At 44.4% G+C, this 16,428-nt stretch overlaps 1 protein-coding gene across 2 annotated transcripts in view; it reads right to left on the reverse strand.

Moving 5' to 3' along the window:
• The window catches only part of RAB3GAP2 (RAB3 GTPase activating non-catalytic protein subunit 2), a 687,447-nt gene that overhangs the window by 514,427 nt on the left and 156,592 nt on the right, over window positions 1–16,428 (reverse strand). For both annotated transcript variants that reach the window (XM_085612952.1, XM_085612951.1), the window contains exons 5-6: window positions 15,323–15,370; window positions 15,151–15,226 (exon numbers count right to left, since the gene is read on the reverse strand). In XM_085612952.1, coding sequence (XP_085469078.1) covers window positions 15,151–15,226; window positions 15,323–15,370 — 124 coding nt within the window. The remainder of the gene's footprint in view (window positions 1–15,150; window positions 15,227–15,322; window positions 15,371–16,428) is intronic.

Genomic DNA, 16,428 nt, shown 5'->3' on the forward strand with positions numbered 1-16,428 from the left:
ACACAACTTAATCTAATACAATAACAAGCCATGTTCAGTGCAGAAACACCCATGCTGCTGGTCATCGAGAAAGTGCTTCCGGTGGGGAACGCCACCATCATAGTCTTTTTGTCGTGGGAAGAAGAGCACAAAGCTGCATTAGGGAACACGAGGAACGGCGTGCACATCTGGAGCAAGGAAGGGACTTGAATTCTTGCGACATTCCTGCCTGTTTTTAGGGAATATCTGATAACTACTGCCTACTATTACCCTCTCTCTCTCCTCCAGGAAGAGTTATGGCCACCACTAAACATGCTCTCTCTACACTTTATATGCAACACTTGCTGGCATTTAAAACTACTTTCATCCAGCACTGGCTCTCTATACAAAGGGAGTGGTTTTCGATCAATTTTTCTCAGACAAAGTGACTAAGCATGTTGTGAATTTGGGAATTATAGGCCAGAAAATGTGAGTAAAACTTCCAATACATTTAGCCCAGTTAGCTAAAACAATAGAAAAACTGACTTCAGTCAACATAAAGGCATGTGGCTAAATTGCAGTTAATACAATTACATATTAGTTCTTAAAATAATTTACTATTTTGTTGTGCTACTCGTTTCAAGCACCATATACATGTTTTTAGGCATTGTTTACAATTCAGTGCAATCCGCCCACAGAATACCATTAGTTGTTTTCGCTGTCGCCCCTCTCATTTGAAATCTTACATTTGCTTAACTCACTTAGGCTTCCCTTCCTTTCTTGCGTTAGTTCCTCACTACAACATGGACCAAGTACATGTGTTCTTCCTCATCTTTTTGCAACACACTAATTCCTACTTAAAATACAGACATAGGGCTTATTTAAGTTGCTTCCACCCTGTCTGCCACATCTATTGACGGTTTGGTTACTGATACCCACAACTCTACTACTCTTCACCACTGTATTCCACTTCACTCTAAGGCAGTCCACTCCACCTCACTCTACGCCACTCTAATTCTATGTCGCTCCACTCCATACAGTGCCACTCGACACCATTTTACTCCACACTGCTCCACTCCACGCCACTCAACTGTACGCTACTCCACGCAGAGCCACTCAACATTACTTATGCCACTCTACTCTACACAACTGCACTCCACCCGATGCCCTTCTACTATAAGCCCCTCTACCCCACTCCACTCTATGACACTTTACTCTACTTCACTCTACGCCGTTCAACTATACACCACTCTACTCTATACAAATTTCATTGATGCCACTCCATGCTACTCCACTCTACAACGCAACACTTCAGCCTATGCCACTCTACTATATTCCCCTCTACGCCACTCCACTCTACTATATGCCACTCTACTCTACGCCATTCAACTGTACACCACTCCACTCTATACCAATCTAATCAATGCCACCCCACGCTACTCAACTCAACACTGCACCACTTCACTCCACACAATGCCACTCTATGACACTCCACTCTACTATATGCAACTCCATTCCACTCTACTTTATGCCACTGTACTCTATCATACGCCACTCCGCTGTCCTCTACGCCACACCACACCACACCACTAACTTTTAGCCACACTGAAAAGCAGCCACGCTGCTGTACAACCTTGTTAAAAGACATTGGCAAATCCAATGTCTTAGACGAGAGATGTTGGTTTTGCCAATGCTTGTTTAAATCGTGGTGGTGTTTAGACTGGAAGACAAAACAAATTGTTGAACACATTGCTCAAACAAAAACACGATGTTAAAAGAAATAATTATTTTAAAAATATACAATATCGACAAAATTCCAGACATCTGCCACATTCGATAAAAAAACAAATAGCCCCGCAAAAGATTGAAGCCCAGTTATAAAGAAGCTGCTCCTGTCTGGCGAGGACTATGGAAATGTACCTCTCATCGGTCTCTAAGAGGAAGCTATGTCTATTGCAATATGGACCCACTTCTTCTCGGACTCTGGCTTCTGTACTCTCTGGAATGGCACATCAATGGCTCAGCACACACTGTAGATTGGCACTGCCATCTTGTTTTCTCTTCAAACTCAGCACTTTTTCATTAGATAATAGTAAACTGTTACTTACAGTGCTTAGAAAGTGAAAAACACGTTTTAAAAATCAGTTATTATGGTTACTATTATGGCATCTTTCTAATCCCATAACCTGGACACTAGAAGCGGGGGGGGGGGGGGGGGGGGTAAGTCTTAGACCGTCATATCTGGCTCTCAAAGAGACACTAAATCCACCAAACCAGTCCAGAGCGCCTATAAATTATAGTTGCTACGGAACTCCCCAGAGGCGTCCCTGGTGGTTTTGACCAACCATAATCAGATAATCAGGCATATATATTAAAACCGGAAGGTACTAGAGCCATCCAGGCCAGAAAGAATGCGCCAAACGTGAACACTCCCAAAAGAAAGGAATACGCCTAACCACGTATGACCTGATGACAGGACCAAGATGCAGGAATACCAGAGAGTCTTGGATCTCACTTGTGATAGAAGGGCGAAGAGGACCAGACTTTCCCTTACTCTACTCCATCAGTGTGCCCAGGAATCCTCACAAAAGTGGTGTAGGCCAAGAGAAGCAAACACTGTCATTGCAGAGTATAAAATAGAGCAATCTGGTAAAATCACAAAATGATTTGTAGAGCGTGCCAACATGCCAGCTTTCAGACACTTTGGAGCGCCATGCATACCACTAAGCAATGCTGTGGTGGATTGAGCTGCATGGTTATATGCAGACCAATAGAATTATGCAGCAGAGGAGTAACAAATTATGTGACAGAGAAGGGCAAGAAAAGACAAATTAAGCAGCGCAATGCGGTACATTTGGAGGCAGTATTAACTCATTATTTTGTCATTTTTACAATATTAACATGTCAAGGAAGAGGTTACATCTCATTAGAATCAGGTTAACACCTAAATGTAGAAATCAGTGAAGGGAAGGTGACCTGTGACTGTGTGCTAAAGGGCCTGCCACTGTGTGCCAACACATGGGGCAGCGTTTTTGGTAACCTGATCCAATAGTGCTTGAAAAACATATTACTTTCCTCCAATAACACTCTTTCTGGTGGATACACTATCTAACCGCTAATTCCACACCTTCTGAACACCCCCCATTCTCCAGACTGAATCCAAAGATTTTCTCAGCACTGCTCCAGCGCCACAGTATGTGGTTTCATGTGGCTCTGCTCCACCCGAGAAGTAATGCCAGAGCACATACATGCGCCACCCCTACACACGGACATTAATGTCTTTCATGACTCTGTCCGCGCCACTGGATGTGGAAGTTAATAATTGGTGAGATGTGCCAGTCTGCAGATGTCTAAGCTGGAATCTTTTTAAGTCGGGTGAAAAGAGCCCATTCAACAGAACAGAGAGAAGAAAGGGCAGTAAGGAATTTGCAGATAGAGTACCCACCTGAAAGAGCGTTATTGAAGGGGAGTAACTTGTTGTTATGATGGATACTGGAAACTGCAGATTGTTCAACTTGTTAATAGGTACCGAAGCAGTACCTCCTATGTAAGGGGTGTGAATTGGATCAAACCAGAAAATCTTGTAGAACAAAATTGGCAAAGTGCCCTTTGCTCCGGGCTTGGCTATAAAGGCAGTAATGCTTCGTGAATGTATACAGTGACGCCAATATCGCAGTCTGACAGCTGTCCAGAGAAGCAGTAGCATCCTTGGCTCTGGACAAATGAGTCCTCAGGCCCTCCCTCTTGCATACAGAGGACTATCCACTTTTATATGGCCATTTTCTGCACTGCCTTACCCTTCTTCAGAACAAAGGACCCCACAAACAGCTGATCGCTTGTCTTTAGTATGCTCGACATAAAAGCTCAAAGCTCTTTTGGGGTCCAAGAGGTGGCTTATTTTCTCCTCTTTCAAGGGTTGAGGTGAAGCAAAGAATGCCATCAGGGTGATGCGTCGTCCGACATGAAAGGGCATCACAATGTTCAACAAAAATGCCTCTCAAGTCATCAACACTGGTTTGTACGGAAAACAGGTGGTGTACAGTGGTTGACCGGACAGAGCTTGTAGCTCACTCTTGCGATGAGGTAAGGTTATTGTGTTATGAAGAGACACACTGGTAAGTTTCAGTAACTTTTATTTTGTTCAACTGAAGAGCCACCAACCCCACTTGCTGGTCTGTCAGTTCTCCTGGTAGCAACTGTCTCACACGAGACGCTGTCATGGAGATGGATAAAACCTAAAATGCTTTACTGCCCACACAATAGCCGGAGCCTCCCTCTCAATGCACGAATATTGCTGCTCAGGTTTCTTCAATGCTCTAGAGGCAAATGCAACAACCTTCTCCTCGCCACCATCAACCTGAGAAAGCACTGCCCCAAGACCACTGAGGCTGGGATCAGTTGTCAGGAAAGTTTTCTTTTTGGAGTCAAAGTGACCAAGGGTGGGCATCTTACCTATTGCTTGCTTGATGGCACTGAAAGCTCCAATACACTCTGGTGACCAGGCAAAATGTGTTCCTTTCCTCAAAAGAGCTCTGATGGGTTCAACAGTGGAAGCGAACCCTTGAATAAATTTGGAATAAAACTCGGCGAGTCGAAGTAAAGACCACACCTCTTCTTCGCCAGTAGGGGAAGGAGCATAAACAATACCTTTTGCCAGATCAAGCTTCGGTCGGATGCCTTCACCAGATATGAGGTGGCCCAAATAAGTGACAAAAGATACACTTTAGTCGATTCACAGCTAACCCTTTGTCAGCTAACCTACGCAGAGCAGTCCTTAAAACATAGTCGTGTTCAGCGTCATCCTTCCCATAAATTAAGATGTCGTCCTGGAAGAACATGATGTTAGAGATGTCTCCCAGGACCATCTTCATGATGCGCTGAAAACAGGCAGCCGCTGAGGCCAAGCCAAATGGCATCCTGATGAAACGAAAAGCCCCCAGTGGTGTCACAAAGGATGTAAGGGGTTTGGACTCTGGATGGAGAGGTACTTGGTGGTAGGCAGAAGACAAGTTGGTAGTGCAGCCGGACGCGCTCCCTTTGGGTCTACGGCTGCCTGAATACGTGGCTGCATGCGGCCACACCTGGTAGGAGAGAGCCGATGGCCTGGTTTACCGGTGGAGCCCGCTTCATCCGTATCACTGGCCGTGGCTGGAGCCTCAGATCTGGTGCTGGCCGGGTCCGCCTGCAATCCTGGAGCCCTGAGCGCTTCGGCCTGTGGTGGCGGCGGGCTGCTGCATCCGGGGTGTGCGCTCTGTATCTGCATGTCGACCTCCTACGGCCCTGAGGATATCGGAGCGATCTACACCAGTGCGTGGGGGCTGAGGCGGAGGACTCCCTCGCTGAGGAAGGACAGGGCCCGCTAAAGCATGCCATAACCGCCTTAAAGGTGAGATGCGCATAGTGTTGCGGTGACACGTTTGTCTGTGAGCTGTTCCAGGCACTGGGTAAAGCCTGGTAGCCCTGCGGCCAGCACAAGATACACCATACCACCAGCTTAAACGAACCAGCAATGTGCCACACAAGTTATTTGGTGCATTTCAATACACAGTGTGTGCATAATCGGACACCCAGTACTAAGATGGCTGCCGAGCTGGACAAAGAAGCTCCCAGGATCTGGATCATTAACCTTTAAATATCCCCGGATACCCTGCCATCCACCAATTTTTGTAACCAGCAGCGCTACTAGAGAGGAGCATAAAACGTTCTCTCACAAGCAATTCTTAGTTATCTTTGGATGCAGCAGGAGTTCGCTCGATAACTAACTCGTCCCCCTATATAACTCTGCATCGTGAAAATGGTTTTCCTGCGCTGCTTCTGAGGTTCGAGTGTGGCTGGAGGGTGAGGGGCCCGCTGACCCGACCTGCGATGTCCCTTAAGACTGGGCCTTCACCTGGGACTGAGCTGAGGCTGGGAGGTACGTTGACATTTGAAGAAGCTTCGCACCGTACCTCTGCATGCACAAAAAAACCTCTGAGCGAGATGACCCCATACCATCCACCACCAGGGAACTTTTCCTATGCCGCCGCCAGTGATCTCTTCCTTCAACCTCTGGGAGCTCTGAAACCCCGGTTCCTGGTGGAGGCAAGGAGGCTTTAACGGCAGCCTACCTCTTTCCCGGTTGCAGAATCACTATTTGACCCTGAGGCGCCCAGGGTCCCCCTACCACTGAGATCCTGCTCTAATGCCCAACACTCACTACTGATGCTGGGAATGGGGAAGATCTGCAGACTTTGGAACTGTCCCTTACCACTCTTGACCTGGGGGCGAGCTGGAGGATGAGGTGGGCGGCGCTTCCCAGTAACTCTGTGACCGGTGCTCTCAATGGAACTTTGACAATGCCCCCTGGGCGGAAACCATAACTGTCTGTACTTACTGCGGTGCCCGAGCAACCTTGGCCGATGCCTGGTGGAGCTGTCCTATGCAGCTATAGAGGAGTTTGGCTCTGGTTCACCCCTCGGCCGTCACCTACCCAACCGGACATCGGACATTGTTTTTTCGTCTCCCCATTGTGTCTTCTACCTGCATTCCTTACCTCTGTTTACCCTTCCCCCTCTACCTTTCACTCCCCTTAAGACGTGTGTACGCACTAATAACTCATATTATTGTGTAATCTCATGTTTTTCTCCTATGTCTCTACTTGGCTATGTAATTATGTAACCTGTAACCGCTGATCCTCATGTAAAGCGCTCTGATACTCCGGGTCTAGCCAGCGCTATGTAAAACTTGGAAAATAAAAAAATAAATAAGTCTAATACACTAAAGACCTTGGCACCACCAAGCATGCTGATCGAGCATTCAATTTCCTCAATTATACCAAGGGTCACCAGTTTCTTGAGTTCACCCCTCCATGATTCTAACATCATGTTGGGGACATATCTGACATTGTGAACCACGGGTAATGCAGTATGCTTTAGAACAATGCGGTGCTCAAAGTCCTTCAGCAAACCCAGATTGTCAGAAAACACTTGAGGAAATTCCTCAAAAAACACGTTAGAGGTTGAAGAGTGATCCACCGACATAACCTGCTCTGATGGATAGCGAGCATTCGAATTGAGAATTATTCCCAAGTCCCTCTGATGCCTCCTTCCAAGAAGGTTGTCACCGCGTTTGGCAACGTAGATTTTACCAATAGTGTCCTTCCCTTGCAATGAATTTTCATGATGGCGAATCCTATCACATCAATAAGCGAGCCACCATAACTGACTGGGCTAATGTCCGGGGTAAGAAGTTGTATCTGAGGAAAAGTTTTTTGCTCCAGAGTGCATTGCCCAACATAGTAAAACGATAGCCAGAGCCCGCTAGGACCACAAACAACTGATCTCCAATCACCGCCTCGCATTCAGGCATACTGATGAGATCTGCATCCACCATGCCATCACCTCTCACACTTGGTGGTTCTAGAAGGATGTCATTGGTGTCGACACTCTCGCACACATTCTCCACTGTGCGTACCCTGCCACCAGACTTGCATACTCTAGCATAGTGGCCTTTGATTCCACACTTGTGCCAGGTAGTATTCCTTGCATAGCAGTTTGGGTAGTTAGGGGAGTGATTGTTACTCCCCATCTGTAACATTTAATCCTAGAAAAATCTGTGGAAGGTTTGGCCTTGGTTCCACGTGCAACTTTGGAAACATTGTCAACGAAGTCTTGAGGTGTCTCCCTTTGAATCAGTTCATGAATGCTACTGGGGGTTGGAGTGTTGTCAGGTACTGCCTTATGGGCTTTCATCTCTCTGACCCAGCCAGAGGTGTTTTCCATCCACTCTACGATGGCTATAGCTTCTTTGAGGGAAGGGTTTCTGGATAAGAGTTTCTCCTGCACCCTAGGACTGTTGGTGTACCTGACCAGCTGATCACGTATCGAGTCAGTGATGTCACCAAATTCACAGGTGCGTGCAAGTGTCTTTAGAGAAGCTTTGTAGTTCCCAACTTTCTCATTGGGTTCTTGGATTCTTATGAAAAATGTGTGCCTTTCCAAAACAACATTGATATGTGGTCCAAAATACATTTCCAACATATTTATGGACATTTCGAAAACATCAGAGGGTTCGCCATCACCTTCACCCACAGGAATCACGTCAATGGTCTTATAAATGTTGCACCCCTCTATTTCGAGGTTGGGAAGGAGAATGGCTTGCCTCTGTGAGCCGAAAACTTTTCACCTCCAATGGCTACCAAGTAGGAATCAAACAGCAGTTTCCACCTCTTCCATGGTAAGAGTGGTTCACCTTTCTCACAAAGAAACGGAGGAGGGTGGTTCATTGAAGTGGCATCCGTGGTGGTAATTTTAAGGTAAAAGTTAGTGATTGGGAAATAAATCGGTCAGTAATTGAATTACAATGGCACAACGAATAAAAAAATAAAAAAAATCCCAATTGAAAATGGAGTGTAAATGAAGTCACAATCTTAGAAAATATAGTTAAAGTAAGCAGTGAACAGTTAATAAATAAAGCACTGAGCAAGGCATAATCTAAATCCGCGTTAAAAGACAGAGGGCTGAGCAAGGCAGAAATCAATAACCTAAATAGAATGACAGCAAGCACTCTTGATAAAAATGTTTGGGAATGCAGATAAAAATATGCGATAACTGTCAATAAATAAAACGCGGAAGCAGGCAGAAATCCATAGCTCAAGTATATTGGCAAGCAGAAGTCAATCAGCGTGTAGCAACACGCAAGGAGAATGTGATAGCAATTTTGTTGAAAATAAAATCCCACAATAATAAAACAGTACCAGTGTTAATTAGTTGAAAAAACAAATTAGCGAGATATGGAAGCAGTCGATTAGCCAAGATTTTGGCCAAGATTTTGGCATCCACCGTTATCAATAAGATAGGTCAGTACGATGTGCACTCATCCTCTGGTTTGCCGGGTTTGCGGATAACCACGATGGTGGCCTCGCGGATGTCGGCTGGGAGGAGGACGGTCTCATAGCATTCATTGTACAGATTCAGTAAGTGTGGAGCGAGCTTCGTTGCCATGGGTTTCATGAGTTCGATTCGAAGCCCATTAGGGCCCATCGCTTTACCGGCCCGTATTTCTTGAATTGCTTTCTGAATCTCTTCAACTGAAAGATCAGCATCCAAGGCCTCCCTGTCTTGTTGGGAGACAGTTGCGAACTCGATAGTAGCGAGGAGATCTGCCGCCCATGGTGCTTGTGAATCCCGTGGCATTTTGTAAATTTGCTCATAGTATTTGGCGAACGTCTCTGCAATGCACTGAGGGTCAGTGATCAGAACGTCATCTGGCCCCTTGATCACGCGCACCCATCTTGCTGACTGTTCTTTGTGTTCCAGCTATGTCAGAAGTTTTCCTGTTCGCTCGCCCTGTTCATGTATTCTATGACGGGAGGCGAGAGTACGCCTATTGGCGACCTCTAGCAGCAGCTGTTTATAATCATGTCTCTTAACGTTAAGGTTGTGTTGAATATCCATATCGGGGTTCTGTAAAGCGGTGTGTTCAAGAGTTAAGATCTCTTTTTCCAATTCATTCACACTCCGGTCTCTCTCTGCCCTGTGGCCTACCATCAAAGACAATGCTCTCCCCTTTATAACTGCCCCAAATGCACCCCAGAGCATTATTGTCGACTGCACAGATCCTGTATTCTCCTCAAAATAGTATTCAGTGTCTTTCCGTAAGCTGTCCCTGACTTGTGGGATCTTTAGTGCCCAGGGCTGAATCCTGATGGGGCCTGGTTGCACTGCACGGTGTGCTCCGAAGACTGCTGTGACCGGGGAATGATCAGATACACCTCTTGCGAGGCAGGCTGAATATGTGTTGTGCTTGGGTAAACAAGTAGTCAATTTGCGATTGGCTGCCATGTACACCTGACTGGAACGTGAAGAGTGTATCCTGGGGGTGAGACCATCTCCAGACGTCCATTATCCCCAAGGCGTTAGTAAAGTCATGTAGTTGCGAGTCGTGTGCAGAGTCGTGTCTGGGCGGGGACCGGTCTATTTGGCCATTCATTGCCAGGTTAAAATCTCCTCCCGTCACCAACGTACCAATGGGTAAGTTCAATAGCATCGCACCCACCTCTGTTAGTGTCATGCGTTGAAGGCCCGGTGGGGCATAGACTGAGATAACATTAAGAACTCTGTCCTCCCAGATGCCCGAACAAGCAGCGTATCTACCCTGCGGATCAGTCCATGTGTCTTGTATTATGCAAGGACAGCCGTTTCGAAGGAGGATCCCCACCCCCCTGGACCCTGATGTAAATCCCGAGTGTGTGACCATACGATAAACCTTCCTATCCAGGGCCTTACAGGAGTTACCTATGAGATGGGTTTCCTGGAACAGAACCATATCCAACCCCTGACTGTGAATATATTGTAACACTATTCCACGCTTGATTTTGTCCCGTAGCCCGTTAACATTCCATGTCATGAGTCTAAGTCCCTGACCTCTCGCCATAAGAGATTGTTGATTTTGACCATAATACACTGATACCAGATGCAATTCCGTATCAAGCAGTAAATGTGTAAGCAATTACTTCTTCTTGCTGCAAAGTGCCCTCCAATAACTGCCCCCAAACGACATAAACTCAATAATACCCTCAGACCAACAAACTCCCCCCCTTGCCTCCCTGCTCAGCTGGACTAAAATCGCCCGCCACACCCAACATGCAGAGTCAGGGAACGCGGGTGACCCCACTCCTGGTTTGCATATCGTTATAAGACATTTCTTCGCTCCCCGGCCCAACCCCACCCTAAAGCACTATGTCACACAAAGACTCATATCAACCCTAGCGAGGTGCCCCGTGGCACCCACATCATCAATAACAGTGTAATAACAGTTTTATCCTGATCCCGCACCGCCCAACATGCTAAACGAACATATACAACAACTGCAGGCTTTTCGGAAACCGGATTGGAAAGTGTCTAGAAGGTTGAAATTACGTATATGATGATTACGTTTCTGTAAGACACATTTCTCCAACGCCTTGGCTAGGAATGGGAGGTTTGAGATAGGTCTGAGGTTGTTGAAATCGTTAGTGTCAGCCCTGGGATTTTTGAGAATGGGTGTGATTTGTCCTCGTTGGAAAGAGATCGGAACACAGCCCGTGGTGAGAGATGTGTTGATGATTTGAGTCCAAAACGGGGCGATGATGTGGTTGAGGTTTTTCACCATCGTGGAAGGGAGGGGGTCATTTATGTGTGTCAAAGGCTTTAGAATCCTGATTATATTGAAGACTTCCTTTTCGGATAGGGGAGTGAAGTCAGACCAGTTGGCGTTGTTTTTCAGTTTGGAGTGATTTGGGTATCTGTTAGTACCTTTAGGGGTCATTTGGTCCGCAATGGGAACAGAAGGAGGGGCTGTCGTGATGGGTCGGAGAGGGAGGTTAGGACGGAGGACAGAGAGGAGACTTGCAAGAAGGATTGCTCAATTTTGGCAACTTTGTCAGAGAAAAAGCAAGCAATTTCTTCACATCGTTCATTTGTGGCGGTTAAAGCGTGGGGGGGGGGTTAGCTGTGGTTTGTCTTTTCACGATGTTAAAGAGTTCCCTGGGTCTATTTTTCGCACGATCCAGTTGGTTACGGAAGAAGGAGGCTTTTTCATTAAAGGTGTGTTTTTTGTATGATAGCCTTGTAGTTCTAAGTAGAGCTAGGTGAGTAGTTGAAGGGTTTTGTCTCCAAGACCTTTCTGCTTGTCTGAGTTTTCTTCTTTCATTGTTGAGGTCTGGGTTAAACCATGATTTAGAGTTAGTAGCTCTCAGTTATTTAGTTTGAGCGGGCCCACTTGGTCGAGAACAACCGAGATCGATGAGTCGTAGTGTGAAGTAAGCGCTTCTGCTGTGTACGGGGGGGGGGAAGCTGTAGTTGTTCGAGAATCTTGGATTAAAGTTCAAGAATTGGGCCAAGTTTGATATTTCTGGTTAATTGCTTGGTTTTCTTTTGTAACATCGGGGATGGGTCTGAATGTGGTATTGATATTGAAGAGAATTTAATGGTGGTATGACCAATCTATAGGAGATATGGAGCTCATGGAGATCAGGTCATTGTTAGCGATAATTGCATCAAGGGTGGAGCCTTTAATCTGTGTTGGTTTATTGGAGAGTTGATTTAGGTCGTTAAGATCCAGAAGGTTCGTAAGTAGTTGCACTGAAGTGTATTCTGCGTTGTTCCAATAAATGTTGAAATCGCCCAGGAACACATCCTTCGTGTCAGTTAGGGCAAACCTGGAAATAAGGTCAGAGAACTCTTCTGTGAAGAGGGCTCGTCACCAGGAGGATGGTAGATGGTGTGGAATTTGATAGGATGAGAGCCTTTGGTTAAAAGTTCCACCCCAAGGTATTCCAAGGCCGAGCATTTTGCCTTGTTTAACATGGAGAGTTGGATATCTATTTTGTGAATAATGGCTAGACCTCCTCCAGCCCTTTTAGGTCTGGCCTGTCTGATGAGAGTATACCCGGGAGGGGTAAGCAGGTCGAGGATAGGGGTGGAGTGTTCATTTAGCCAGGATTCAGTGAGGAAAGCTATATCAATTTCTTCTCTGAGGAGAGAATCGGCGATATCAGTAGCGTGTTTGGCTGCTGATCTACAGTTGAGGAGCATGCAAGAGAGAGTGCTGGACTTTTTGGTAGCGGCTGGAATAGTTTGAATGGTGGTGAGTTGAGTTTGTGGTCTGGGTTCATTTCTGGTTGAGGGGGTTCTATTAGTGCTCACAATTACTGGGATAGTGAGGGGCGTTGAGGAGGCCTCGTCTGTGGTTTAGTAAGGTAGGATTCGCTGAGAGCAGCGGCTTCAAGATCAGATAGGGTGCGGAGAGCACAGTGGGGTCTGTGGGACAGACGGGTTAAGGGAGTGGAGAGTCAGGGGGAGTGTTTGGATGCTATGGTAGAGGAGCAGGTGAGAGGAGGTAGTTTCTAACACTCTGGGGTGTGGTTTCTGAATAGCTTTGCCTGTCTGGAGATGTCACGTCTAAGGTGAGCTATGTCATTAGCCAGTGAGTCAAGTTTCTGTTCCATACGGGACAAGATCTGTGAGGGTGTGTTATTGACGCTTCCAGCAATGTTCCTACACACATTGCTGGAAGCAACAGGCCCTCAAGGGCTAGGGGCAGAGCAAGTTTGAATATGGGAGGGTTCTTTACTATGGGGACTAGGCTTGGGGGGAGCTAGAGTGGGGTGCACAGGGACAAAAGAAGAGTCGGGGTTTGCATCTGCAGAGTAGATAAAGGTTGAGTTCCATTCAGGTCAGAATGACTCAGAACGGCTGCACCAGAAGTTGTGGAGGGCCTGATTTTTGCAAAATGCGGCCTCCAGACTGCTTACCGGCACACCAAAATCTGTATCAGTCACCAAGGTAGTTTAAAGGCTTAATTGGCTGCCAGTCAGACAACGGGTGTGTTTTAAATCCCTATGCAACGTCTTTGAAGCCCTTCAAGGAATAGGACCAGAACATCTTAAGTGTCGATTTCAATGGTATGTCCCTAAAAGAGCCCTCCCCTCCTTAGGAGCTAAGATGTTGACAGTACCCCCCATTAAAAAAGTCAACTGGGGAGGGAGAAGCTTTGTCACCTGTGCCACAAGGGCCTGGAATGAACTCCCTTTTCATATCAGAACCGCCACTGACCTAATGGCATTCAGGAAAGGAGTAAACACCTGGCTTTTCAGCATGTAGGATTCCCATGTCAACCTGTGTTCAGATGGTAAAATCTAGCACCAGGACACCTTTAAGTAACCGCTGTGCTTTAGAAATATAAATAACATAACATAACTTTGGCGAGGTTGGGTCAGATCAGTTTCCAAGTCTGACACGATAATAGGTTTTTCCTCTGGTGTTGGTGCCTGTGTCGACACATGAGGAACCAACGAAGAGCGTGGTGCAGAGTTTGAACAGGTTGGGTGAGGGGGTCAGAAGGCTGCAAAATATGCCCAACATGGCTTCCTTGAAGGCCTCAACTTGGCCACACATGGCCAAACACTAGTGTTTCAATATCCTCCCACAGAAAATAATGGAGGCAGGAACCTACAATAAACCCCGAACCTACAATAAACCCCATAGGAAATAATGCCAAATTAAATTATTTAAACTAATGTTAAATAAATTATCTAAAATAAAACATTTTTTAATATAAAAAATAGTGTAACGTTATGTTTTATTGAAATATAAATACATAACTTGTAATCATTTCAATAAATATCACATTTAATTTTGTTTTAAGTTAGATGGCAATTTTCTTCTTCTAAAATTCAGAAAAATAATGTTAATTTAATTTCTTGTATGTTAAATAATTTAATATTTAATTAAATAGCGCTGCATCTTTTTTATTTTGGTCTACATTTAAAATAAATATATATAATGAATTTACAACAATACTTAACATTCAAATTTTTTTGGTTTATTAAACTTTTAAAATTTTTCCTACACTTTACCACAGAGAGCTCACCACTGCAGTAGCAGAACTCTCCCTATGGTAAAATATAGAAAAAAGTGATGTATACACACTTAATTTAAATGACTGTAATAATTTAGAAAATAAAATGAAGCTACATCTATTTATACATTTAAAAAGGTTATTAAATATTTTATAATAAAATATATTTAATTTTTAAATAATTTTTAACATTAAATAAAATTCAAACTTCTTTATAAACAGTTGAAATAAATTAATTTATTTTAACATTAGTTCCTATGAGGTTCTATTTCAAGTCTCTGCTTCCAGGTTTCCCATGGGACGGTGTTGCACTATTAGTGGTTGTTCATGTGTAGTGCTGGGTGTATTACTGCTCCTTTTTGACAGTAGAAATTTTACACTTGTAGATATTTCGGAGATATGCAAGTGAACACTTTTGAATAACTCTACACGCAGAGTTTGTGAAATAGCGCAAAGTAGTAAAGTTACTCAAAAGTATAACAGTATATTTACTATTAGTAAATCTACACTTCTAGATTTACATCTGCGAATTGGCCCTTTATTTTTGCTTAATAACTCCACAATGGCTGTATCTTCAAATCAGAAAAAGGATGCCGGGTAAATTTGGCCCACCGACTTTGAAGGTTGTTCTTCAAAATTGGGCATACTGGTGGCAGGGTGTTTTTAAGGAGGCTATAATGTGATTTCCCATAAAGTGAGAAGTCAACATTAACTATCGAGGTGCCACTACACAGCTACAATACATCCTCAAATATTCTTCAAAAACATGCATTTACTTAGTACACTCGAAGTTGGTGACCAGAAGCAACTCACCTCAGTGTAAAAGCGCAAATTGCCAGAGGTAAAACCGACCACAATGCATGTCCAGTCAGGGCGTCCTGTAGAACTCCTAATATTTTTTTTTAAAACAGAAAACAAGTTTTTAGGAAACATTTCTGGGTATCTATAAAGCAAATTATTGGTGAAATAATGGCTGAGCTCTTACCTTTTCTGACTTGCAAGAGGAATACACAGCGCACTGCTGACACATTCACTGGAGGAAAAAAAAAACTCTTACTGTCAGAAAATTATTTAAACATAGGCTGTTGAAATTACTTTTTGGTGTCTTATCTAAAAGACGGTTAGTCAAGCAGACTTACTAGTAATTTGCATTTCTAAGCCCTGTTACAACACTAGCGCCATGGGATCATGTGGAGATGACATAAAAAAATACTTATCCAAACAAAAAAAACTAAAAACTAATGTATTTACATGTTTCCATTCCTATGCAACACTAGTTGTAGAGATGATCTCTCTGGGTAACAAAACACAGTTAGAACACTGGCATGCTTAGAGCTCCGCTAAACACTATGAACTGAGTTACGGCTCATACGGCTATAAAGTTCTACTAAAGCATTTTAATAATTTTTCTTTCTGCTCCGCCTGGTGCATTTCAGAATATTCGAACGTTTGTGGGTAGAATGTTCTAAAAGCATTATAGCCCTTCTGCCTCTGGCTCTAATGGTTGTTAAATGCCCTCCCCCTTGTCATAGGTCCTAGCCAGTGGTTCAAGCGTGTAACTCAGATTCAGTACCTTTAAGAAACGTTATAGCTACTGGCAGTGGCTATAATTCTACATTGCGTCATAACCATAACATTTACCAAGATGGTGGATGGCGTCAGGTCGAGGTAATGAAACTCACAGAGTACAACATAAGGGATATAGTTATTTGGGCACTGAAATGAAGATAACAATTTGCCCACAATCTCATGATGCTACTGAAGACACGTAGGCTATTATGTATGTAAGTCTTCCCTGTTAACACAGAGGCTAGTTTTAACAATGAAGGGAATTTGGTACGTCACAGTCGTTTTCTAATATTTGCTGTTTGCTACCTTTTACATACCCTTTTTACAACACTTGCATGTATGCCTTCATATCTATTAATGTATTTATGCAATTTGTGAACAACTCATTTCAAAGATCACAATCCCTCCTTTTTTGAAAGCCATATCCCTGCATCCTAACAATAACCACCTCTAGTTCATCTATTAATCCCACTTAACATCTACATGAACTCACATACGTCACGCATAAAAACACATAATTCC

Source organism: Triturus cristatus, chromosome 6 (genome assembly GCF_964204655.1).
Source record: "Triturus cristatus chromosome 6, aTriCri1.1, whole genome shotgun sequence".
Classification (NCBI taxonomy): domain Eukaryota; kingdom Metazoa; phylum Chordata; class Amphibia; order Caudata; family Salamandridae; genus Triturus; species Triturus cristatus.